Source organism: Mesoplodon mirus, assembly GCF_964341445.2.
Source record: "Mesoplodon mirus genome assembly, chromosome: 7".
Classification (NCBI taxonomy): domain Eukaryota; kingdom Metazoa; phylum Chordata; class Mammalia; order Artiodactyla; family Ziphiidae; genus Mesoplodon; species Mesoplodon mirus.
In genome coordinates this window covers 7,746,069-7,771,561 of record NC_138983.1, presented here as the reverse complement: position 1 = coordinate 7,771,561, position 25,493 = coordinate 7,746,069, and the positions used below count along the sequence as shown (strand labels likewise).

Below are 25,493 nucleotides of genomic sequence, written 5' to 3'. Positions count from 1 at the left end.
CTAGAGCGCAGGCTCGGTAGCTGTGGCGCAGGGGCTTAGTTGCTCCGCGGCATGTGGCATCTTCCCGGACCAGGGCTTGAACCCGTGTCCCCTGCATTGGCAGGTGGATTCTTAACCACTGCGCCACCAGGGAAGCCCCATCCCTTCGCTTTTAAACTCTCCTCACTTACCCCCATGTAAACATCATCCGATTTGTGAAAATACGGGAAGACAACCTGGTCTTTAGCTGTCTCTGATGCCCCCACTCCTCCCTCCATTTTCTAAACCCCAGGAAGACAGATCCAGGCGGGGAGGCCAGCAGCTTACAAAGTTGTCTTTATTGGTTTCTTACTGCCTCACAGAGTGTCAGGGTCTATCCCTCCCGGGAATATGGCATTTGAGGAGATAAATACTTATTTTGCTCCCTACTCATCAGTAGGGGGAGGTTTAATAAAAATAGTAATATAATAACAATAATAATGACTGTGATCAATAATAAAATGCCCCTATGATCCCCTAATACACAGGTGGTTGAAGCTTTGAGAAAAAGGACCCCCCGCCTTTCTGCGAAGGGCCAGAGTGTGCCTGGAAACCCGTAGGGTGCCCATCTCCCACCAAGTAGCCCTTATAAATACCCCCCCCATCCCATCCCTGGCTCGGAGTTACCTTCCTCCTGGACAGATTAGATGACAATGTCAGTTGGCTCGCAGAGCCCCTCCCTCTTCCCACCCCCACCGACTCGCCCCAGACAGAAGGCGCCTGTGCCTGTGCTCTCCCAGCTCCCTCTTCCTCCACCCCCTCCTCTGGCCTCTCTCTTCTCCATTGCTCCTCCTTTATCCTTCTCTCCTTCTCCTCTGGATGGCTTTCACCTCCTTCCAATCACTCTCCCCTCCTCTTGCACTTCCTTTCCTCCCCCTTGCCTCTCTCACCTCCTTCACCGACATCCTCTCCCTCCTTCTCTATCTCTTCCTCTGGATTAGAGCCTGTCTTTCCTGCCCTGAGCAAGACTGCGATATGCCCCAACTCAACCTCCTTGGGGGCTAGACAGTCCACAGCCAAGACCCCAGACTGCTCCCAGGAACCCGGCCCCTCTCTGTCCCTCTTCTGGACTCTTGCTCACAGGATTCCTGGGGCTTGGACCTGGAAGTGAGAGCTTTGGCAAAATCGCCCCTGGACACTGGTGCAGAGGGGCCCCCAGGGCAGAAGGGGGCCATCCTATTCCCCATGGCTAGCACAGGCTGGGGCTGGCAGCAGAGCGAAGGGCGGGATGAAGGCTGGGAGTCAGATCCCCGCCCCGGCCCTGTCCTAGCAACCCAGGCCATGGCTGCCCAGGCCAGGCCCACCCTGAGTCCGAATTTCCACACGTTCCGGACCAGCCGGAATACGGCGTTCCTCAAGCTCTTTGCTCTCTCGCATCTCTCGGTCCTGGGATTGGGGGTTGGGCCCCGCCGGAGGGTGTCAAGGGGAGCTCTCAGATTCAGGGGCCGGGGGGAGGCTCCGGGGCCGTTCTGAGACCTGGAGTGGAAACAGAAGGAAGTCAGGGTAGAAGGAGGAAGGCAGGGGACGTCCCTGGTGGCACAGTGGTTACGACTCCGCCTGCCAATGCAGGGGACACGGGTTCGAGCCCTGGTCCGGGAAGATCCTACATGCCGCGAAGCAACTAAGCTCGTGCACCACCAACTACTGAGCCCGCGAGCCGCAACTACTGAGCCCGTGCGCCACAACTACTGAAGCCCACGCCTAGAGCCCGTGCTCCGCAATGAGAGAAGCCACCGCAGTGAGAAGCCCACGCACCACAATGAAGAGTAGCCCCCGCTCGCCACAACTAGAGAAAGCCCGCGCACAGCAACGAACACCCAACGCAGCCAAAAATAAATAAATAAATAAATAAATTTATTAAAAAAATAAAAGGAAGAAAGAAAGAGGAAGCAGGACTCTTCCCTCACCAGGTCAGTGCCTCCCAGAGGCTTCCCCAGGACACATCCCTTGCTGCAGCAGGGCCATCGGAGGAGGTCAGATGTGAGGTGGGGTAGGGGTACGTGAGAAGAGCCTGAGGAAATCCTACTGAACTCTGGAGCCCAAACCAAAGCCCCTTTGTTCATTCACTCCATTCTACATTCAATCAACAAATAGGCTTTACTCCAGGCAGAAGACAAACTTGACCCCCACAATCAAGGAACCGAGACGAAAATCACAGCACAGCAGGATCAACAGTTAGGAGGTGGAGGGAGGAGGGTGGCAGTGACCACGTGACCAGGCAGCCAAGTGGTCTCTGGAGAAGCTGACAGTGGTGCAGAGCCTTGAAGATGGCCTGGGCCTTAATCAGGTGGACGACAGGAAAGGGCATTTCAAGAGAAGCAGGGGAGACAGCAGGGGTAAGAGCCTGGAGGTGTGAAAGAACATGGTGGTCCCAGGGCTCTGAGTGGCTTGGTGTGGCTGCAGTGGGGGCGGCAGGTGGAGACGTGGCTGGAGGGGGAGTGGGAGCCTTCCCAAGTCCTTAGATCTTCCTGGTCCCCAGCCAGAGTGGACTGCTCCCTCCTCTGACCTCTCGCCCACAGGAGTTCCTAGAGCGGGAAATCCCTGGCAGGCCAGTGGCTAGGACTCTGCACTCTCACTGCTGAGGGCCTGGGTTCAATCTCTGGTCGGGGAACTAAGATCCCGCAAGCCATGTGGCGTGGCCAAAAAAAAAAAAATCCAAGAGCTCTCCTGCTGTGGTGCCCTCCCCTGTGCCAGGTACTTCCTACAGGTCTCATAACAATAACCTCATTTTACAGGCGAGACAAGCTCAGGGAGGCTGGGCACCTCGCCCGGGGCCACACCGCTGGGACAGTCAGAGCCAAGACAGTCAGACCTAGGCTGACCTGCCTCCAGGCCCCTGCTGGGACCCACTAAGGGGCGAGACAGGGGAGAGTCAGCATCTCTTAGCATCCAAGGCAGGGATGGGCTCAGCTCGTTCTCTGGCCTCAGATCCCAGCACGAAATAGAAATGGCTGCCTTTGAATGGGGAAAGGGAAAGCCCCCACTGGCTCACCTGTATCAGGGAGGCCACGGGGCTCAGAGATCCCTGGGGGCAGGACACCAACTCGCTGGACAGAGACGTCCAAGGCTTCCTCTTCACTGCTCCAGAAGCAGGATGAGCAAGGGGACAAAAATCCAGGGTCAGGTTTGAAGGGTCCAAAGGGGATGGAAACATGGGGGAGGGACGCAGAGGTAGTGGAGGCTGTGAGGCTGTCCTTACTGTGGTCCGCGTCTCCAGCGAGGCCGTCACTGCCCATGGAAGCTGGGCGCCGCGAGGCCTCGGAGAAGCTGTGGGGCCGCTGCAGGCCAGAGCTGCGGGCACCTCGGCCCTTCTCTTCCGGAACCTGTTGGGGACAGCATGGAAGTCTGGAACCAGGTCAAATGAACTGCGCACAGCCTGGACGCCCTGAGGTCCCGGGTCCCGAGTAAGCAGAGGCCGGTGATGGGCTCAGCCTCACCAGGGAGGCTTGGGATTGGCTCCAGAGGACTCACACTCACCGGGGGCAGGTCCCTGGCGCTGGGCCTTCCGTCTGCAGGGCCCACGTGCACCAGGTGGTTGAAGTTGGTGGGCGTTGAGATGAGCTTGGAGCGCACAAAAGGGTCCTTCAGCATCTCCCTACAGGGGTAAGGGGTGAGGGGAGGAAGGCGGCGAAGGTGACACCTCCCCGCCCTCTCCGGGACGGCGAGGCTCGTGCTTCGTCCCGCCCCCAAGAATAGGAGGCCCCGCCCAGCCACCGCACCACGCACGCGCACCTGCGCTGCTGCTGCAGCTGCTCCTCCGACACGCGGAAGAGGAAGCGGCGCTTGCTCTTGGTGCGGAACAGCTGGCGCCGGCTGTTGTCGGTGAGGTTGGGGATGTCGAACTCGTCCTTATCTGCGGGAGAAGCAGAGAGCTGGGCGGTGCTCACAAGATCCCACCAACTGGTGCTCAGGGTCACACCCCTTCCTCCCATCCCCACTCTCCCTCACCTGCCAGCGGGTTCCTGAGGTAGGTCAGGCGGACCTTCTCGGTGCCAAAGAGGAACAGGGAGCCCTCTGGGTTCAGGGGTCGCACCTGAGGCAGCAGGCACAGAGGTCACGCCATACTACCCGACCGCACCCCAGTCCAGCCCCAGGGATCTGAGCAGGCCCCCACCTTCTTGAGTGGCACCGTCTGGACCCATTCCGCTCTCCTCACATCAAACACATCGATGGCGTTCTCGCTCAACACTGTCAGGTAGGGGGCTGCGTAACCTGTAGAGTGGGAAACTGTGCTGTGCAGCCCCAGGCAAGTGAGGCACCTCTCTGGGCTTCTTTCCCCCTCCCTGTCACAGGCAACACCCTGTGTACTGTCACCGCACTGTAACTTCCACACCCCACCAAAGGTCCTCCTTCTCCCGGTTGCCCCACCCAACCTCCATAGCAAGTTAGAGATAACAATCAGGGAGCACTCACTCTAAGCCATGTCAGGCCTAGTTCTAACCATGTTGCATATTTTTCCTCCTTTAATTCTCAAACAACTCCGGGCAGGTAGTAGTATTGCCCCTAACTTAAGATGAGGGAACGGAAACCCCAGAGCTAAGTCTCACTCCGTGGTGAGAGCTGGGAATTGGCCCCCAGCAGTCTGGACCCAACCCACAGGCCTCACCCCAGATGGGCGATTGTTCATGAAAGGAGCGCTGTCCCTCTCTTCAAGGCTGTAGCCCATCACACCAGCTACCTGTGGACATTTGAGACTCCCCCGCTGCCCTGTCCATTCATTCACTCATTCCGCCAAACATTCATAGCCTCTGGGGTGCGCTTGCCTGGGCCGGGTACTGGATGTGATGAAGAAGTGCAGGCCCCCCCCCCCCCACAGAAGGTGCACAGAGCCAGGGCAGAGGTGTGAACAGAGGTGGGGCAGCAAAAAGGAGCCAAGGATCGATTGTGGGGGGAGGAAGGGAGCGTGAAAGCTGTAATGATAACGACAGCAATCATGAGGGTCATTTCTGGAGGGCCTACCAGCTCTAGGCCCTGAGCTGCCACTGGGGCTGGACTCGGTTGAGAGTTTGCCAGGTACGAAAAGGAGAGTACTTCAGGCAGGGGAAGAGCATGAGCTGAGGCATGGGAGGAAGATCCCGTGCAAGCCACTGAGGGTGTGTTCGGGCAGGAGGACACACGCTGGCCTCCAAATCCAAGCTCAGGAGTTTGGGCAGGGCCCTGTCTTCCTCCAACGTGTGGTACACCGCAAGTGTCGGGCCCCACCCCGCCTGGCCCTCCAAAGGCCTCACCCCAACCCGTGGGCACTGCTGGCCACAACAGCTCTTGGATGCGAGACTTGCGGCCGGCGCTGTCCACATAGACCCCGGCGGTGGTGAAGAGCAGCAGGAACTCACTGAGACTGAGCTCCACGGCACCCAGGGCCTCACCCAGGCCCCCGCGGGATGGGGGCAGCTCCTCAGGCACCAGACCGGCTCCCAGCACTAAGGGCGCAGCCTCGTTGAGCAGCGGGTGGAGGGTGAAGGCACCAGCCGCGCCCACGCACAGCCGGTCACCCAGCAGCCCCAGGCTCTGCACAGGTGCTGGTGCCTGCAGCTCGCGGATGCGGCGTTGCCAGGGCCCCGGGCCTGGACCCAATTGGTAGCAGAGCACCTGGCGCTTGACTGCGACACAGAGCACGGGGGTGCGGGCCTGCAGGATGCGCCCGGCTGCCAGGGCCTGGCAGCCTCGAGACTCGGGGATCTTGGCACCTGATGCCTCCACGTTCTCCAGCTCGGCCAGGGCAAAGAGGCGCACGCTGGGGCCGCGGCCGCACAGCACGACCAGAAGGCCCGCGGTGGGGCTCACGGCCAGCCGCTGCACCCGCCGGCACTCACCCACCTGGAAGATGTCTGTGGGGTTGGCAAGGGAGAGTGTCACCGGCAGGTCGGTGAGAAGCGGGTCGGTGCCCAGCCTCCTCTGTCCCCTGGGGCTGATGCGCACCCACCCCCGCCCTGGCCCAGCCTGGTAGGTACCGTTGCTGTGCAGGCGGATCACAAACAGCCCCTCCTCAGTGCCCAGAGCAAGCCGTTTCTGGTCTGGTGGAGGGAGGGAGGGAGAGGGTCAGGGGTCCAAAGGCCCATGCAGAGGCAGGAGGCTGGGCAGTCTGCCTGCCCTTGCTAAGCTTCGGTTTCTCCTGAGGACACTGTCCCTGCATCACTGGACCCTTCTGTCCCAGAGTCTGGACTGGCTCTAATAGGGAAGGGCCACGGGGACAGGAGTCAGGGTGAGAGGCCCCCCACCCCGAGCTGTGGGATTTGGGGTAAGTCACGTCACCTCTCGGAGCCTTGGTTTCCCCTTATGTAAAACGGGGATAATAGTGGTTAACCTTTCTCACACAGCTGCTGTGAGACTGTGAAGAGATGAAGCAGTGCAGGGTGAGTGTAAGCTCACAGCAATCCCTGCTCGATAAATGCCCTTGTCCCCAGGCTCCAGACTGACACAGGGGACCTGGAGGGTGCGGGCAGTGGCTCCTGTAGCTCCCGTCCGGAGGGATTGCAGGGAGAGGTCCCAGCCTGCCGGGGCAGGGCCGCTTCAGGGCCTAGCTGCTGGGGGAGGCCAGGGAGCCTCCTCTCCTGTTCCCCAGCTATCCGATACAGAGGCCCCATGGTGCACCAGGCTCCTGGCTGAACACAGCAGCCCCACAGGAGACAGTGTGAGGCTCCCCCATGGTCACCTGGCTGCTGGTAAGAGTCAGGAGCAGAACCCTCCTTTCCCTCTTCCCAAAGCCTCTGCTCTTTTCGCTCACTTGAGATTCTTTTAGAAAAAGGAAAAAGGAGGGCGCAGAGAACTGGAGTGGCAGAAGCCAGGCTCCCAACCCTCAGCCCAGGTCCCTCATCACACAGCTGTGCCCAGAGGAGTGGCGAGGAGGACACGTGTGCAGGAGAGTCCACAGCTCAGGGCTGCAGGGACTGGGCAGTGACAGCGGCCCTAGTGACCGTGGCAGGCCGGGACTCCTCCCCTGAGCCTGCCTGGGCGGCGCCCCCTCTGCGTGAGGCTCACCGATGATGGCAGCGCAGAGTGCGTGGGGCAGCAGCGGCAGCCCGTTGTCGTAGGCCTCCTTGAGCGTGTACACCGGCCGGGGCCTGGGCCGCGCGTCCAGCAGCAGCCGCTGCAGCTCGCCCAGCACCTGCAGCCAGCGCTCCCGCTCGCCCTCGCTCTCCGCCAACAGCAGCACGGTGCACGTGGCAGGCGGCACCGTCAGCTGGGAGGTCGTCACCTGCGGGCGGGGACCCAGGCTGGGGGGCAGAGGGCCAAGAGCCAGCCGTCCCGTCCCTCTCTCCATGGGCTGATGCTTATTAGCACCGGTGTCGGCTTGCCCAGGGCAGTGCTAGGTGCTGTCTTGCAGCAGGTGATAAGCCAGGTGGGGTGGTCAGACAAGCATGCGGACGACTCCAGAGCCCTGGGACCAGTGCCATCGGAGGGGAAGGATGGGGCATCGTGGGACCACAGGGTGGGGCCCCTTCACCCAGGCTAAGCAGGTCAGAGATGTGGGGCCTCAAGGCTACGGTTAGGAGCACGCTGAGGGCGATGGGGAGCCGCAGAAGGGTCCTAAACGTGGCAGGACACAACCAGCTTCATACATGGAAAACCGCACTGCAGGATGAAGTGTAGCTACACGGACCAGAGCGGAAGCCACTGTAGCCGTCCATGTGGAGGCGAGGGGGGCGGGAGGAAGGGGGCAACCATGGAGATGGAGAGAAGTGGCTGGAGTGGGGACAACAGAGAGGCAGACAGAGGTCTGGTCCATCACCCCACCCCCCACCCCGAACTCACCCTAAAGATGCGGGGCAGGTCCCTGGATTGGGCGTGGATAACATCCGAGGGCAGGACAGGGGTGGCCGAGAACTGAGGGTCCCTGGGAGGTTCATGGAGCAGGTCAGAGGTCGCACGGCCCCGGCTGCCCCCTTGACCCACACATCCCCTGCCCCAAACTACCGCTTGACACTCACCTCAGATCCAGTGCCTGCAGGAGGGCCCCGCTGGCCGGGCTGAGCCTCGGGTCTGGGGCATCAAACAGCAGCAGGCGCGAGTCACTGAGGGCAGCAAACACTCGCTGCCAGCCCCGCCGGACACCCGAGGGCCGTGGCACCTGGGGGGAGAGCAGGCGTGGGAGGGCCTGCCAGGGCCCAGCCACCCATGCCCGTCTTCCCCCTCCCCCAGTGCTGGCTCACCGACAAGAAGCCCTCGTAGGCGGTGCCCGTGCCCGTTTCAGGGTGCACTCCCAGGGCCGTGTGGAGGAGATCAGGGGGCACGGGGCAGGGTGGGGCCTGTGGGGCACAAGTCGAGTGACAGAAGTAGCCGCAAGCTGTGGGGAAAGCGGGAGCCGACGGGTGGTGTGAGGTGGGGTGCGGACGGCCCGGACCTGGGACCCTGGGCACTCCCAGCCCCAGCTCCCCTCAGGCTGTGGTGACCCGAGCTGGCACCGATTCCCCATAAAGTGAGAAAAGAAAAAGAGAACGGAGCAGTGGGAAATGCTGACCGGGAGGCGCCAGTGGCCTGGGCTGAAACTGCCTGGGTGTGGCAGGCTCGGGGCCACTTCCGTTCCCTCCACCTAGGGGCTGCGGCTGGCGCGTGGGAGGCTGGTGTGCAGGCGGGGTGAAGTGGGTGAGGGTCTCACCGTCACAGCCCAGGCCCTGGCGGCCCAGGCCCAGCATCAGCGAGGTGCAGCGGAGACACTTGGTGGGGGATGGGAAGCTCCGGGGGCGCAGCGTGTGTGAGCCAGGCTGGGGAGGGGGACACGCACGTTACCCATGCCTGATCCCGGCCTCCGAGGGCCTTGCACCGCCCCGCATCCCCGCCGCTGCCACCACCACCCCGGCCACCCTGAGGTTTGCGCAAGACCAGGGAATGAGCCAGGTGGCAGTGTGAACTCTGAGCCCCAGCGAGCCTGTGGTTGTACTCAAAACTCATTGCCGCCACCGCCAGCCCCACTGCAGTGTGCCAGCCAGGACGCATGTGGGGGGAACCCAAGCGGGTCTTTGGAAACCTGGCAGAATGGCTTGGTGCCTCCGCTCCGCCCCGCCGGGCACTGACCTTTGCAGGAGGACCTTCTGCAGGGGGTGTGGTAGCAGCAGGCGTTCTGGGGAACACAGCCTGCAGGGAAGGGCGAGCAAACAGGTGGCCGTGCACAGGCAGAGGGCGGGGCCCAGCCCCCCCCCAACTGCGGGTCTCCTGTCGGTCCTCACCCCCAGGCGCAGGCTGCGGCGGCCCTCTGGCCTCAGCTCGGGCTCCAGCCCAGGCTTCAGGGCCTCTCCTGAGACGCCGGGGTCCTTGGTGGAATCCTTCTGGGGAATGGGGTGGGGCAGAGTCAAGGTCCCCATGTCCTCCCCTGGGACTCTGCCCCCAGCCAGCCCCGCGCACGTCCTTACCTCTGAGCTCCGGAAGGACAGGAAGGGAATCAGGGAGTTTGAGGACTTGGTGTCTGCAAACAGAGGGCACGGGTCACTGGGACCAGGGACTCCACCCTAACACTTGTCACTGAGGAAACCAGGGGCCAGGGCGGGGACCTCAGTTTCCACCTCAGTAGAATGGGGAAATGACCACAGGCCGGGAAGGGTTGGGGGGCTGGCATACAGCAGGTGCTCAGTATGTGCTAGCTAACAGATAGCGGGTTAGGCAGCAGAGTCTGGAACAAACTCTTGTCTCCACAGCCCGGCCAGGCTGTCGTGGGGCTCCTTGGTGACCTGGAGCAGAGGACTTGCTCTAGGACAAGGCACGCAGACGGCCACTCACCCCCCGGCCCGTGGGCCCGCAGCTCCTCCCGGAGGGTAGCCAGCTCCTGCTGCAGGCCCTGGTTCTGCCTCTCGACCTCCTGCAGACGGCTGGGGAGAACCAGGCAAGAGCTCGCCACAGGCCTCCGCGCGGGTCCTGGGCCCCTCGCGGTGCCTGCCCGTGGTCTCACCTCTCAGCCCGCAGCTGGGCCTCCTGCACCTGCGTCAGCCGCTCCTGCAGGCCCTGCTTGGCCCGGATCTCGGCCTCCAGTGCTGACTGCAGCTCCAGCCTGGCCGACGCCTCCATCTTCTGCAGCCGCCGTGCCTTCCACTGGTGATCCTGGTGGCCAGGGGGAATCAACGTGAGATGCCCCGAGGGCCTGGCTACCTCAGAGGCCCTCTCCCACCACACCACCTGGCCAGGCTCAAAGCCCCAGCTCTGCCCCTGACCCGGTGTGAGTTTAGGCAAGTCCCTGATCTTCTGTGAGCTAGCGTCCCTACCCGTGGAGTGCGGCTCCTGGCACCCCTCCCCCTGGGTGTCCCCGGGGCTCACCAGCGGCCGGGCAGGGAGAGTCTGGGTGCCCACGTTCCGCAAGGACTCCAGCTCCTCGGCCATCTTGGAGGCCAGCGCCTGCAGGTAGCCTCTTGACACCTTCTCATCATTCACCCTGATTGGGAAGGGGGCTCAGGGTCAGGGGCTGCACCCTCAGCCCTGCCTGGGCCCAGCCCCTGCCCACTGCCCTGGGGCACCCACCAGCTGAGGATGTCGGCAATCTGGGCCTCCCAGTTGCTCTCCGTCTCCCGCTGCTCGCCCTCCAGTCTCTGTTTGCTCTGCTGCTCCCGTTCCAGCTCCTCCACCAGCTGGGGGCCCGGTGGGAAGGTGGGCTCAGCCCCCAGGGGCCCCAGTGCCCCTGAGGCCCACCCGTGTCCACCCTCGCTCACCCACTATGGCTGGCCCGCAGCCCTGGCAGCTCTGCCCACCCGTCCTGCCGGCTCCCCGCCTCTGTCCCACCTCCTGCCTGTCTCTCCGGCCCTCTGCCTGCCCGCTCACCCGCTGCTGCTCCCGGCTCAGCTGCTGGTTCTCCTCCTGCAGCCGGCACAGAGCCTCCTCCTTCCCACTCGGCCTGCGGGCGAGGAGGATGACTCCGTGACTCCCAGCTCGGACCCTCGCCCTGTCCCCTGCCCCGGCTGCCCAGCTCACCCGTGGCCGCGGGCCTGCTCCAGCTGCACACGCAGGGCAGCCACCTCCTGCCTCAGCTGTGCTTCCTGAGGCCTGGTGCCCTCAGGCAATCCTGTGCCGTTGGTCTCAGAGGCGGTGTGGATGGTCTGCAGGACATGGAGAGGCGTCAGCGCAGGGGCCCAAGAAACCATGGCCCACCCTACCCCTGGGCCCTGGCCCTGAGGACCCTGACTGGGCTCAGGCCAAGAGAAGTGCCACTTGGCAGGGGGTAAGGCCCCACCACCTTGATCTGGGGAGGCTCCTTCTCCAGGCTTCGTTCCTGCTGTCTCTGGAGCTGCGTCACCTCCTGGCTCAGGGTGGCCACCTGGGCCTGCAGCTGGGATGGGGTGCAGAGGCAGCTAGTGCTGACCCTGCCCACCCCAACTCTTTTTTTTTTTTTTTTTTTGGCCGTGGCATGTGGGCTCTTGGTTCCCCGACCAGGGATCAAACCCGCGCCCCCTGCAGTGGAAGCACAGAGTCTTAACCACTGGACCGCCAGGGAAGTCCCTGTCCACCCCAACTCTTGGCCTTGCTCCAGACTCTCAGGCTCTGCCAACTGCAGCAGGAGTGGCGGCATTGGACCCTTGCCCACCCTACCTGTTCCCTCGCTCAGGCCTCGGCCAGCCACAGAGGGGGTGCAAAGGCACTTGGTGTTCCCAGCACCCCGAACCGAGCTCCCCAGCCTTCCTCCAGCCACACCAGAGGTCCTGGGGGCAGGGCCCTGTTGCTGTCCCCACCCCCCCATCACTCACCTTCCTCTGGGCATTCCAGGCTTCCTCCAGCTGGGAGTTCAGGGCCTGGGTCTCGCTGGCCATGGCCACTTCTCTCTCCTGGGCCTCCTGCAGCTTCCGGAGCAGCTCCTCCTGCCACCCCTGGGCCCTGCACAGCTCCTGCTCCTGCGCCCGCAGCCCTGCCTGCGCCTCGACCAGCTCCTGGGGTCCAGGTGGCGGTGGGGAGGGCAAGGCCTGGAGTCAGGGCACGGACCTCCTTAGCATCGAACTCCGGGCCACTCAGCCACCTCCCCAAGCCCTACCTGGCGGAGCTGGTCTCTCTCCTGCTGCACGTCACTGTCCTGGCCTGGGCTACCAGCCGGGCGTCCATCCACCTTGCCCTCCCTCAGCGTCTCTGCCAGGAATTGTCACTGAGACCCGCACATGCTGAGAGCCCAGCCTCAGCCAGGAACTCTATGTGCAGTATCTCACGGAACCCTCATCCCAGCTTGGCCCATTTTCTACATGCAGACTCAAAAGGGTTTAAGATACTTCCCTAAGATCACACAGCACGTACAGAGCAGGGGCAAGACTGGAACCCAGGTTGGACTCAGGTGTGCTGGGAAAACAGCTCGGCCCTCAAGGTGAGGGTAGAGGGGAAAGAGATGGGGTGCTGGGGGTACCTGACAGCCTGTCCTGCAGAGTCTGCACTTCCTTCTGTAGCTGCTCCAGCTCCTGATGGTCTGAGGGGGTCTGCAGAGCCTCTGCAGTGGGGGGCACCCGCAGGTGAGGAGCTTGTCCTGCAGCGGCAGCCCCCGGGGCAGACCCACCCTGCCCAGCCCAGCACTCCCCCGTACCTTGGAGCTTCCGGCTCAGCTCCACCTTCTCCTGCTCCAAACAGTGGAGCTTCCGCTCCAGGGCAGCCAACTGCTCAGAACTGCTCTCAGGGCCCAGACTGGGGAGAGCAGGGCAACAAGAGTTGGCAGAGAACCACCCCCCAGCCTCCTCCATTTTTCTGCATCCAAACATTCATTCACCTAAGAAACACCCACTATGCACCAGCTCTGTAGCCAAGTCTGGGCTCTGTGCTGGGAAGAAAGGCCCCAGGCTGTTAGTGTGGGCAGCAGCCCAGAGCAGTGGTTCCAGGGTCCCCGGGCCCTGGTTCAAGCCCCCGCCCTGGCCCTTACAAGCTGTGTGACCTTGAACATATCAGAATCTCAGTTTTCTCACAGGAAAATGCAGGTGATGCTAGGGGCTCTTCCAAGGGCCGTCAAGAGAACTCAGTGATAAGGGCCCAGGGGACCCCGCGCCCAGCACATAGTGAGCGCTCCACGAGTGAGGGTCAGACGCATCCGCATCTGCTTACACTTGGCAACTCCCACTCCCCCAGGACCTTGTTGCAGTCTCAGACCAGCCCCACAAACGGAACTGGGCTGAGAGCATCCTGCCCATTTTATAGGGGTACAAAGTGAGGCTCGGGAGCGGTACTAGGCCTCTGGTTCCGAGTCCAGTACTCGCCCAGCCAGCCGTGGAGGGTCCTGTGAGGGCCAAATGCTGGAGCAGGACCCATAGAAGGCATAGCCCCACCAGGACCTTGAGGGCATGGGGGATTGTCCGGCTGAGGGCTCAGAGCACACTTCCCGAGCACCTGTCTCATGCAGATACCAGGTGGGCCATTTGGTTACCTTCTCAGGGTCCTGATGGGCTACGCTCCTGGTGTTCTCCAGGCCAGCAGACCCCAGCTTCCCACCAGGTGTGTGAGGACTAGACTCACCTGCCTGAGGTATAGGTGAAACCCACGAATGGCAGGTGGTGGCCTAAGAAGGTCCCGTGGGAGGGTGGCGGCAGGGTCCCCTGCAGAAGGAGAAGGAGAGGTACAGCTCTGTACCTGTAACAGGTACAGCTCCAGGCGGAGGCTCGAGACCCAGGAGACCCCCTGGGACTGAGTACCGACCTCCTCCTGCTCAGGTGGGAACCTAGAGGGATAACACAGCCCCCCCCACCGCAAAAGACTACAACTCCCATAAGTCTTTGAGGTTCCGGCCTCCCAGGTGCTGCTGGGAGTTTCTTTCTTATATGATTTCTGATTAACAGGATGACACTTGTGGTCAAAGGACCTTCACTTGGCACAACCCACCTCAGTGCAGGTGAACCAACCCAGGTGAACCATAACTCCCATGAGCCTCTGGGGTCTGAAGGCCTCATCCCCAGCCCAGCAACTGCTTTGGGAAACTTCGTGGTGTGGGGGAGGGTCCCACAGCCACTGAGATTCAAGGCAGTTTCCCCACTGCTGTGGGTCCCTCCACTCACTGGATGGTTGAGGGTGTCGTCATCCACGTCGAAGTTGGAGGTGTCCATGGGCCCGCGAAGCTCGGGGATGTAGGGGGCAGTGCTAGTCGCCAGCCGCTCCCAGTCCACGCCTTCGAAGAAGGGGTGGTTCCGGAAGTCGTCCAGCCCTCCGTGGCCCAGACGCTCCTCCTGGCGGCACAGCAGCTGGCGGATCAGGTCTTGGGCACTGGCCGGCACATCGGGCGCATCTGGGGGGAACTGCAGGTGGTCCTGCAGGCCCGGGGGAGGGGCGCAGGTGAGTGTCCAGAATCCCACCCTTGCCTCCGGGCATCTCCAACCTCGCAGACTCAGGAGTCCCGCTGCCTTCCCAGAACCCCAGGGCCTGGTGGCCAGACCTCATGGTTCATGATCTTGCCGTAGGTTTCCACCAGGGATTCAGCATAGAAGGGCGTCTCCCCAAAGAGCAGCTCGTAGGCACAGACCCCCAGGGACCACCAGTCACACTGTGGGCCATAGTGGCCCCTGCCCTCCTCCATGGCCTGCAGGATCTCAGGGGAGATGTAGTCGGGCGTCCCCACTGCCACCGATGAATCCACCTGTGGGTGGTGGTGTTGATGACGTCATGACCATGGCCTCAGGCTCGGCCCCTCACCATGGCCTCGGGTCTGGGCCTAGCACCCCAACTCTCTAGGGCTTGGCTGGCCCGGTGCCCACACCTGGGCCCCAGGCCTAGCCCCTCCTTCCCCTGGGAGTCTGATGCCACCTGCGCTAGGCCTGGTGACTCCTGTTCCCCTGGGAGTTCTCCCAGCCAGGTTCTCCTCTGTCCCCATCTAGGGCGGGGTCCCTTACCATGCCACTGTTGTTGAGCCGTAGGCAGGAGCCAAAGTCGGCCAAGCGGATGTGCCCGTTCATGTCCAGCAGGACATTGTCCGGCTTGACGTCCCTGGGGGAGGACAGGGAGAGTGAGGGGCTTGATCTGTGCATGTGGATGTGCATTTAGGCACATGCCTGGGTGTGTGAGTGTGTGTATGCTCGCACATGTTCCTGCATCCACATGTGAGCAGTGTGCCCACGTGTGGGAGGGGGGAAGGATGGTGGCCAGGCCTCCTGGCTCCCAAGAAGGAAGGTGGTTAAGTTGGGGAGAGGGACCCATAAGGACGACCCTTGGAGGCAGCTGAGTGTACCGTGGGCGACACAGGAGTCAGACTCCCCCAGTGCAACCCACGGCTAGGCCACCCATTGGCTGAGTCACCGTGAGCCAGGTGCTTACCTGTGCTAAGCCCTGACTACCTCATCTAGAAAATGGAATGGTAGCAGCTCCCATTACACAAGGTTTTGGGTGTGAGAATTCAAAGGTTCTGTGCATACAAAGCACCCAGCACAGGGCTTGGCACTTATGTGGTCAGCTGCCCCCAGAGCTGTCAACAGGGACTGAAAGTACAGCAGGGGCTTTGGGGACCCCACCTGTGGACGTAGCCCAGCTGATGCAGCGAGTGGATGGCCAGCACCATCTCGGCCAGGTAGAACTGGGCCAGCTCGGGCGGGAGACGGTCCTCAAAGCGACTCAGCAGAGTGAGGAGGTCCCCTCCAGCGTAGTAGTCCATCACCAGGTACTAGAAGGTGGTGGGCAGGGGGCAAGAATCAGATGGCGGGGGGGGGGCACCTGCCCCAGGGACCCATCTCCCATCCGCCTCACAGGGGTCCCACAGGGCTCTGGGAAGGCAAGGCTGTGTCTCCCAGCAGCTCTGGGGCAGCCAGCTCCCAGCCAAAGCTCAGGCAGGAGGCTCTAGGCCTGAGCTGGTGGGGAGTGGAAGCCTTTTGGTCACAGTAGGAGGGGCTCTCTCTTCCTGGATCAGTGCTTCTGGCCCCCAGAAGCCTTATCCTTTGTCCCCAGGTAACCCCCCTCCAGCTTTGCTGAGCATCCTCACCAGGTACTCCTCATCTTGGAAGGCGTAATGCAGAGCGGTCACCCAGCGGCTGTCCCCCTTCACCAGGACGTCCCGCTCCTCCCGGAAACAGGCCGTCTGCAACAGTTTCAGGGCACAGGGGGTAAGGGAGGGGGGTGGGATCGGAGCCCAGGAACCCCATCTTGCCAGCTCAGGGGATGGAGGAAGATTCAGTAAGTCTAGGAATGTGGATCAAGGTCACCTGTGTGAGCTTGAGCTCGTGCTTTATGGCTCCAGGCCTCAGTGTTATCATAAAGAAAATGGGGGGACCTCCCTGGTGGCGCAGTGGCTAAGAATCCACCTGCCTATGCAGGGCACACGGGTTCGAGCCCTGGTCCGGGAAGATCCCACATGCCGTGGAGCGACTAAGCCCATGCGTCACAACTACTGAGCCTGCGCTCTGGAGCCCGCGAGCCACAACTACTGAAGCCCACACGCCTAGAGCCCGTGCTCCACAACAAGAGAAGCCACCGCAACGAGAAGCCCGCGCACCACAACAAAGAGTAGCCCCGTTCGCCGCAACTAGAGAAAGACTGCACACAGCAACGAAGCCCCAAGGTGGCCAAAAAAAAAAAAAGGAAGAAAATGGGAACAATTCTGCTTGTTCTAAGAAAGGCTTATTGTGTGGAAGGGGTAGGAGGAATATGTGCTGCTGGGGGTGGATCCTCTTCCTGTGCGGCAGCCATGCCCGGCCGCTTCCCCTGCAGGTCTTGGAGGCCTGTAGCCACCCAAAGTTTCCCCAGACGCAACACTGACCTCGGCCCTCTTCAGCATCTCCCACTTGTGCAGCATTTTCATGGCAAAAATCTGGCCACTGTCCCTCTGCCTCACCACAGCGACCTGAGGCCACAGAGAGCACTGGGATCAGTCCAGCCTGGGTGCAAACGCCCTCCTACCCGCTACCCCAAGGCCCTTTGCTCACCTCCCCGAAGGCCCCTCGGCCGATCACCTTCAAGATCTCAAAGTCATCTCTCTGCAGCTGCAGCTCTTTCACTTTTGCTATGAAGGGACTGACTGAGGGCACACAAAGTGGGGCTCAGAGAGCCTGCAGGGAGGATCTCTCTCACCTGCAGCTCCCACAAGGGCAGGGATGACCTCCCCAGGGATGGCCTCTGGCCAAGGGGTTGACAGGAGCTGCAACCCATTCAGCCACGATCAGGAAGCATGGAAGGTAGGGTCCTGACTTGGCTGACTACCTGGTCCCCCCGGAATCCATGGTTCCCTGGACCCCTGTCCCCAGATTCCAGGTGGCCTCTATCCCAGGGGCTGATGGGATTTGTAGTTCTCCCCAGCCTGGGGGCTGACCATGGCTGGCCAGGTCACCCTGGAATGATGGGGATACCATTCCCACCCCCAGCTCACAGTTCTTGGCCCTTTAGCAGGACCAGGCCAGGGCCTGTCTTGGGAAACTGGACCGGCAACATTCCTTGTCCCCAGAGAGGCTTCTCTGCCACTGAGGAGCTGTGGGTCCCTCTGTAGGCACAGAGGTACCTGGCTGGAGTGAGGCCTGGGGCGGCCCCAGAGGACAGGTAGGGCATGGTTCTGCAGGGCTCTGGGAGGGCAGGCTCTGTGCTCCCCGTGTGGGGCCTCCTCAGGCCGGAGGCACAGTGAGGTCTGCCCAGGTTCTCACAAGACTCAAAAACAGGGCCAAAACACCTTTCCCTGGCGCCTGATGCTGGCACCTGAGGGTGTGAGTGTTCAGGATCTCCTCCAGGCCTGACCAGCCCTACGACTCTGAGCCCTGCCTCGCTCTCTGGACCTGCCTCTGGCCACGAACCTCCTCCTTAGAGTCCCTGACACTCCCAGGAAGGACATGTCCAGCCACTCCCCGGCCCTTCTAGGCCTGGAGGAGCCCCAGGCCCGTGGGAGGGAACTGGGGCCTGGAAACTTAGGGAGGTGAGGGGGGGCAGCAGGGGTTGGGGGCAGCTACAGTCTGGCTCCTTGCCTCAGTTTCCCCCTGCCAGCAGGTAAACTCCCTGCCAGCTGGGCAGGTCTGTGGTTGGGACAGAGAGCTGCTCCACAGGTTTATCAGGCAGAACCCCCCCAGCATGGGTGGTGTGGAAACCTCATTACAGAAATTAATTGTCTTTTTCCTGGGTCCATGTGTGCAGCTGGGGAGGCGCAGCTGCAGGTCTGCAAGGGGGAACCTGAGGTGAGGTGGCTACCCATCAGCCAGACAGGGGCCAAAGCCTGGGGCCCAGAGCCAGGAGGATCCAGGACCCCAGGACAAGCTGCCCAGTCCCCTTGCCTTGCTGCAGGGATGGGGGCTCTGGGCAGGAGCAGGGACAAGTTGAGGCAGGAGCAGAGTGAGTCACCGCTCTGTGAGTTACCTGGGGAGATGTCAACAGACAGGCCCCCACGCTGGGGTCCAGGGCAGAGGTGCCAGAGGCAGGCAGGGAGGAGCACACGTGTGTGTGGGTATCACAGCGGGTGATGACAACACAGTCAGACACACACGCATAAGGTGCAGGAGTACGGGGGAGACAGGTGGGCAGCAGAGGCAGGGGCCCTCTGACTGCCCTCACCCTAGAGGAAAGGGCTGGCACAGGGCCCAACTCACTGGCATGTCTCACAGGCCCCTAACCGTGCCAGGTTGGGCTTCGTGCCTGTCCAGATCTCAGGAGTGCCAGGAATGCTAGTCGCCCACTGGGCAAACACTCGCCTCACCCCGCCCTCCAAGCCGGGCCCCCATGTCCTTCCCCCATAGCCTGGCCGGGCGTGACCAGGGAGCCCTGGGGGTGGCACCAGTGCCCACACTGGATTCAGGGTCATCCCAGGCCAGCCACTCCCAGTGACTCAGATGAGTCAACGCCAGGAAGGGGTGCAGACCCACCTCCATCCAGCCCCCTTCCCCAGGCCTGGGGAGCAGCCCTCAGGAGGCCTGGCCAGCCGCTTGCGCACAAAGGGTCTGAGGTTGGTTCCTGTGTCCAGTCTTGGGTGGTCTGGTGTGCAGGGAAGTGGAAGTGTGGGGTGGAGTGGGCGGGGGATGCCTGCAAGTGTGCACTACCAATGGATCTGTGAGCAGAAGCAGACAAGTGTGTATCAGATCCAGCGTGGGTGCGGGGGTCGGCAGGGTTCCCTGGGTCTCTCCAGGAGCTGCACGTGAGGGTCTCAGTGTGTCTGTGGAATGTGGGAGCCAGACAAAGCATGTTTGTCAGTGGGTCACATGCACAGGGGTCTCCGTGTGAAAGGCTGTGTTCTCACAGGTCATGAGGTGACTCTGTGTGGAGCGTGTACTGTGTACATGTGTCTCGGGTCTGTACCTGGGACCAAGTTTCTGTGTCTGAGTGAGATGTGTGTGGTGCACACGTGCCAGGTTCTGGGAGTGGGAACAAGTGTGTGTGTGAGTCTGAATAAGGGTAAAGTGTGCAGGTGACCGAGAGGGCCGGCGTCTGGTGGCACGTATCAGGGCCAGTGCGGGTCGTCTGGGAGGGGGGGAAACCTGTGGGAGTGCGGCTCCCCGCGGGAGGGTCTGTGGGCGTGGAGCACGGAGGGAGAGGCTCCTGGAGCGGTGTCCCTCGGGCCACCCCCCCACGGTCCCTCCCGGGCCACTCACCCCAGCTCAGGAACTGCGCCACGTTGCGCTCCCGCCGCAGGGGGGCGCTGCTGAGCTCTTGGTGCAGCCCCAGCAGCAGATCCAGGAGGCCGTCGAGCCCCGGGCCGGTGCCGGCCTCGCCCCGCGCCAGCCGCTCCAGCGCGCGCAACCGTCGCTCCATGGCTGCGGCCGGAGTCTAGAGTCGAGCCGCCCGCATGCCCGCCCGTCGGTCCGTCCGTCTGTCGGTCCGCGCGTTCTCCCCCCACCCTCCCGCCCTCCCCGCTGTCACCTTCCTCCGGAGCTGCCTGCGCGCCCTCACCTGGGCGCCGCGCCCCACCCTCCGCCCCGCCCCCCGACGGACGGGCAGGTGTGCACCGGCCAATGGGAGACGCGACTGGAGGTGAAGGTGGGAGGGCGGAGGCGCGCGGGGGCGGGCCCAACTCCCGGCCAGGAAGTGGGGGGGCGGGCCCCGAAGAGTAACTCCTGGGCGGGGCGGAGCAAGGAAGGCGGGGTGGGGTAGGGGTAGGGGGGTTGGGGGGTGGGGGGGGGAGGAGAGGGGGAAGGGGTGTCCCATCGCGGCCCGGACGGCCGCACTTATCCTCTCGCGGCCCCAGGCCTAGGCCCACCATGGCCCTCGTCGGCCCCTATCCTAGGTGGGGGATGCCCAGGGCACTGCAGCTTCCCTCGCCCCCTGGAGCAGGGGCAGCCTTTCCCTCAGCGCGGGGAGAGGGGCTGGGGACTCCCGCGGCCCCGGAGCCGGATGGGAGTTGTAGTCCGCTCCCTCCCCGGGATGCCGGCCTCTCGGCACCCCCTCCAAAAAACTGGCTAGTTTCTGATTTAATGTTGTTTGCATCGTTACAGCCGACCTGGGAGACCGGTAGGTGAGGCAGGGATGGTTACACCCATTTGGCAGATGGACACACTGAGGCTTGGGAAGGACGAAGGTGAATTGAGGGACTGAGGGTGAGGAAGCCTCGCAGCTAGACCCTGGAGTGGGGCGGGGCTGGTAATGTCACCACAGGCTTTTTAAGCCTGGGAGGCCCGCCTGGAACGTGAGGGCCAAGGAGAGGTCGAGGCTGGGCTGGAGGAGGTGGGAGAGGGGAGGGACTGACTCTGTCTAGTGATATTTCTGACTTCTGTCCAGCTGTCTTCAGCTGGGCTGGACCAGACGCCATGGGGCTGTGGGGCTGTCCAAGAGGAGGGACCAAAGGGTGGGGCATTTTAGTGGCTTCAGACAACAAGTTCTTCCATTAAAAAATCTCTTTGGAGATTTGCCTCCCCCCTCAGATGGGGACCTTCTTGAGTCCGTACAGGGTTAATTTGCCAGTGTTGAGGGGGAGGCGCTCTATGACGTTCTGAGGAGCTGACTGAGCACCCCTAGCGGCACACTGGGGGCTTCCCCCAGGGTCTCCCACTTGATCTCCTCAGACTTGCGCTGTGGCAGCGCCCAAGGTCTGTGCACTGGGCTGTCTCACTCAAGTCAGTCACGTGGGGGGGGGGAGTCAGGATTCAAACCCAGATCTGCGGATGCTGTCATTGCCTCTGTGTCTCCTGGCAGGGGTGAGGGACAAGGGTCGGGATGGTGTGTTGAGCCCTCCCTGCTCTCACCTGAAGGGTTCTAGGCCCTCCTTAAGGAGGCAGGGCAGGGAAAGGGCCCACAGGAAGGGTTCCCACCCTCTGCAGCCACAGGAGGGCGCCAGAGACCAGAGGAGGGCCAGGTGCTCAGGACAGGACCAAGTTCCATTTGCTGGGGAGTAAAGGTAGGGAGAGGGTCCAGGGTGGAAGATGGGCCATTCCTCCTCTGCCCCTCTTGGACACCCTGATCCCCCCCTCCACCCTACCAGGTCCCCCAGGATCAGCAGTCAAGGGCCAACTGGTGAGGCCTCTGGGTCCCAGCTCACTCCTTGTGTGACCTTTAGCCTCTCTGAATGCCAAGTTCTCAAACAAGTCCATCATCCCCTGGCCTTTCAGACTCTGTCCCCACATAGTACAGCAGAGGGAAAACGGAGCCTCAGACAGCAAAAACTGTGTCCTGCTGGGGTCTTCATGGGGCGGAGCTGGGACTGGCCCTCGGCACTCCATGCCCATCTGGTACATGATTCTATTTGGTCCTGTATTCATTTTTTGTCACATCCTTGTTCCAAGCCTCAGTTTCCTTGTCTATAAAAGGGGGTAGGGTCAGACTCCCTACCCATTGCTTTGCAGTTCGAAGGCCAGAACCCCCCTCAAGACATTCTGTTCCAGCCTCGACAAGCAGCCAGTCCTCCCCCGCTGTGAGAAACAGCTCCGGCACTTGGTCCTGCTTTGCTGAGCGGATCTGTTCTCTGATCCTATGTGTGGGGCCCTGGACCAGCGGGTGGGTGGGTGCTCCAGGGGTGAGTGAGTCTGAGCAGGAGACCTCCACCTTCCCCTTCTTCCCACCGTGTCCTTATTCACACTCCTCTGGTCACTGGTCGCTGCTTCCTGGAGGGCCACCTCCTCCATAACCTCTCTCCCCTCTGAGCCCCTTTGGCATTGAGGTGCTGGCATTAGCTCTCACCCAGCCCTGAGGGCAGCAGACTTGCATTCCTACGTGCTTCTTAGCATTTCAAAGTGAATGCAGATCTGTTATCTTCACAAGGGCCCTGCCAGAAGGAGGAAGTTATTATTTCCCTCCCTTATTAACAGATTAATACCTTGAGGATGGGGAGGTGGGAGGTGGTTGGTGGGTAGTGCTGGCCTCAAGCTCCTTACCCAGGTTCCAGGCCTAGGCCAGTGCCTCGCAGCAGAAGGGCAGCGTGTGGCATCCAGACTCTGGGGACGGGACGGGAAGGCCAGACTGCGGTGGACTCGATGTATGTAGGCTTCCGAGGAAGGTGAGAAAAGGGAACTGTCAGTTTAATGACCCAGGCCTGGCAGAAGGGAAGGACGGTTCAGATGAGGGGGGCACCCCAAAGAAGAGGAAGGTGAGAGCCCAGGGGAAAGCAGGGAACCCAGGTTTTCTGACCCCCATAGCATAGGCCTCTGGGTCTGGGAGGGGCCCAGACACAAGGCAGGCTCCAGGGTCTGTCACATCTGCACCCACATCTTAGGCCTCCAGACTCTGGTATGTGGCTCCACTTTCCCCAAGGTCAAGGTTCAGCACAGTTGGCTGAGGATGAGCCTCTCCCAGCCCTGCCTCCCGAAGCTGTTCTCAGCATATAGTCCTGCGGGGCTAACTAGAATGGCAGGCCGCTCCTGCCCTTGGCCACACTGGAAGTGCAGCGCCCCACTCCTGGCCCAGGAGCAGAGAACAAGGAGAAGCGGCTGTGGAATCCTACAGCCCTGCCTACTGTTGAGTGACTTCTGTCTCTCTGGGTCTCTGTCTCTGTACGCAATAGAGAACGGCCCCAGCTCAGGAGTGGGCGGCAAGTGGTACAGGGAGCGGCCTGCAGTCGTGGCTGGAGCTTGTTTCTCTAGGAGGAGCATGTGGGTGGAGGGTCGGGAGCTCATGTAGAGTTGCACTGCTGCTCAGGCCTCCAGGTTTGGCTGAAATGTGTGTATTCCCTGGCGGTCCAGTGGTTAGGACTCCGCACTTTCACTGCCGAGGGCACAGGTTCAATCCCTGGTCAGGGAACAAAGATCCCGCAAGCCACGAAGAGAAGCAAAAAAAAAGTGTGTCTGCTGGGGTGGCTTGCGGGGAGGGGCTGACGCAGACGGTGGGGTTGAGGGTCCCCACTCCCCATGCTAGTCCTTGGCAGCCACCCACGCACACTCCCTGCCCACCCCAGCACACCAAGGATGTGTCCTTTGAAAGGTCCACACTCCAGATGGGTGGACATATGGTGATTTCATCATCCTGGCTTTTCTTCCAAAAACCTCCTCTGTGCTGCTCCAACACGCCACAGGGGCACCCAGGCTCCAGGGCCACAGCGGCTGCAGCCCCATGTGGCTTTATAATTATCAATCCCTCTGGGAGCACAGGAAGCCAGGCCCAAGCCCCCCCGGCCCCCACCCCTCTGGCCCTTGGGCGCCGCCAAGTCTGCGAGTTGCTTTAGGGAAGGGTGGGTCCCGCCTGCTTTGTTCTAGGAGTTGCGGGCTCCCTGCACCGACCCTCACCCCCACCCTGATCGGCCTCCCCGAGGTGCTCAGGAAAGGTGGCCACTTAAGTCGAGCATCCATGGGCCCTGCCTCTGGGAAGCAGGGGTCACTGTCTGCATCGGACACCTGAGGGGAGAGGAGAGGACGGCTGAGCCCCAGCAAGTGGCAGAGCTGGGATTCGAACACCTGCCTGTCTGCCCTGAGGTGCTGCTTTGAATGCTGAGGGGCAGGACTGATGGGTGGGCTTCCTAACCTTGCCACTGGTGGCCTTGAGCAAGTCCTCTGACCAGCCCACGTGAGACAATAAGAGGGCACTGGGTGCGAGTCACGATTAACCCTTGGTTTATCAAAGAGCAGAAGAAATGTTTATTGCTCTCACCCGGAACCTCCAGGTGTAAAACAGAGCTGCTGTGCGGGGCCCGGAGGCAGTGGGTGGGCCCCCGTGTCCCCTGGGCCCTGGGATCTGAGGTCCCTGGGGCTCGCAGACTTGGTGGCGCCCAAGGGCCAGAGGGGTGGGCAGACTGCCCCAAATGTCTCTGATGCCAGGAGCGTTGGCAGCCAGGTGGAGCCCTGTCCTGACCCCAGACCAGCCTCTGAAGAGGGGGCCTTTCACCCAGGGCCCTGGCCAGCTAGGGAGCTGGGGAGGAGGCAAGGGGTGCGGGCTCGTCCCCGGGAGGGTGGTCACACCTTAGTGCACCCCACTGGCCCTCCTGAACCCCCTTACGGCCAGGAGAGGACTCCCCCACAGCCTGTAAAAACCCCAACCAGGCCACGAGCTCCGGGGCTGCACAGGGGGGCAGATGCCTGCCCTCGGTCCCTCTTCCAGCCTCAGACCAGCAGTCACTTTCTGGGGCAGCCTTAGGGGGTTCACCACGACCTGCCACCCCACGCTGGGACATGCGGGGGTGGGGGGACCGGAAGCACGGTTCTGTATTCTCTTTGTGTTCTAACAGCTTCAACAAGCATCTCCCTGTCTCAGGGTGACCCTGGAAATTGAGGGGCTGCCCCAAGCTTTCAGGGCCCCGGGCTGGAGTGACAGCATTTAAGCTTCAAGGTGCGTTTCTCAAACCTGAGTCTACAGCTGCAGACTTTGGGGGACGAAGTGAGCCATCAGCTTTGTTTTTCCTCTGAAAGGGTATTTCCCATTAGAAGCACAGCGGAGCACCCCAGCTGGGGTTGAGCTGACCCAGGTTTGAATCTCCTCCCGCTACACTCGCTCTTCAAGCTCTCCTGAGTCTTAGGTTCTTGGCTGTGACTTGGAGAGAATGCTGACCTCCTGGGTCACGAGGATCAGGGTGAACCATGTGAGTGGTGCCGGGAGGGTGGGGCGCCTCTGCGGCCATCAGACCAGACGCCCGCCACCTGGGCTAGGGCACTCAGCCCGGCCCTCAAACCCCGCAGGCACCTGTTCATGTCCTGCCTTTTGCCACAAGTGTGCCTGGAGCAGTCTCCCCACCGACTGCACCTCAGATCTGCACCCTTCCACAGCATCGGCTCCCAATTTGTCACCCTCCCCTCTGTGGGTAGGAACAGTCCCCTATCTGCCACATCTGGCCCCACTCTTTGTAGTTTTGTTGCTGGCGTTACCTGCTTGGTCCACCTTCAAAGTACTGGCTTCTCTAAACGACCCTGGGGCCAGCACGGAGCCCAGGATGTACCCTGCCTGCCTGACCCCTCCCGGTGCCCTAAGCCCCAGGGGCGCCCACCTGTCTGTCCGCAGCTAGGGCGGAGCCCAGGTTGAAGGAGAGGCTATAAAGATCACAGGGGGGGCGCCTGCTCCCCCAACCCCTGGGGGGCACAGCCTAGTCCTTGGTCATCAGAGGCTCTCCCAACTTCTTCACCCCATCCTTCCCTCAAATAAACTATTCCTGCTCAGCCCCCATCGAGCACAAGGCAAGGGGGTCGTCAGCCCCATTCGCAGGCCTCACCCTGCCAGGCTTGCCCATCTGTCTCTGCTGGTATCTCGGCCCCCCGAGTGCTCTGACAGCGCCCCCGCAGGCACCGTGGGGAGCAGGCCCCGGGAAGAGA

At 62.0% G+C, this 25,493-nt stretch overlaps 1 protein-coding gene across 6 annotated transcripts; it reads right to left on the bottom strand.

Moving 5' to 3' along the window:
* Positions 1-749: 749 nt before the first annotated feature.
* Positions 750-19,667, bottom strand: CDC42BPG (CDC42 binding protein kinase gamma). Of its 6 annotated transcripts, none has more exons than XM_082626669.1 (38): positions 19,428-19,667; positions 16,794-16,885; positions 16,628-16,711; positions 15,854-15,949; positions 15,390-15,538; positions 14,775-14,868; positions 14,321-14,521; positions 13,947-14,195; positions 13,411-13,490; positions 12,494-12,591; positions 12,320-12,400; positions 11,960-12,051; positions 11,679-11,858; positions 11,171-11,263; positions 10,909-11,033; positions 10,759-10,831; positions 10,462-10,568; positions 10,261-10,375; positions 9,899-10,047; positions 9,730-9,818; positions 9,366-9,418; positions 9,183-9,281; positions 9,031-9,090; positions 8,615-8,720; positions 8,169-8,302; positions 7,947-8,086; positions 7,771-7,852; positions 6,997-7,213; positions 5,970-6,032; positions 5,247-5,846; positions 4,133-4,230; positions 3,967-4,051; positions 3,751-3,871; positions 3,496-3,613; positions 3,218-3,341; positions 3,011-3,099; positions 1,926-2,029; positions 750-1,494 (listed from the first exon to the last, which is right to left on the bottom strand). In XM_082626669.1, the coding sequence occupies exons 1-38, from the start codon at positions 19,585-19,587 to the stop codon at positions 1,020-1,022; spliced, it is 5,175 nt and encodes a 1,724-aa protein (XP_082482795.1). In that variant the 5' UTR covers positions 19,588-19,667; the 3' UTR covers positions 750-1,019. The 6 variants fall into 6 exon arrangements, with proteins under 6 accessions (XP_082482795.1, XP_082482796.1, XP_082482797.1 ...); XM_082626670.1 differs by having other exon boundaries at positions 3,011-3,096; XM_082626671.1 differs by having other exon boundaries at positions 9,183-9,278.
* Between the last annotated feature and the right edge of the window lie 5,826 nt (positions 19,668-25,493).

Coding starts and splice junctions, on each gene's coding strand:
- CDC42BPG (XM_082626669.1), bottom strand. CDS start 19,587: ATGGAGCGACGGTTGCGCGCGCTGGAGCGGCTGGCGCGGGGCGAGGCC. Junction 11,859..11,959: donor AGAGAGACCAGCTCCGCCAG/GTAGGGCTTGGG, acceptor CCTGGACCCCAG/GAGCTGGTCGAGGCGCAGGC. Junction 9,282..9,365: donor TGTCCTTCCGGAGCTCAGAG/GTAAGGACGTGC, acceptor CCCATTCCCCAG/AAGGATTCCACCAAGGACCC.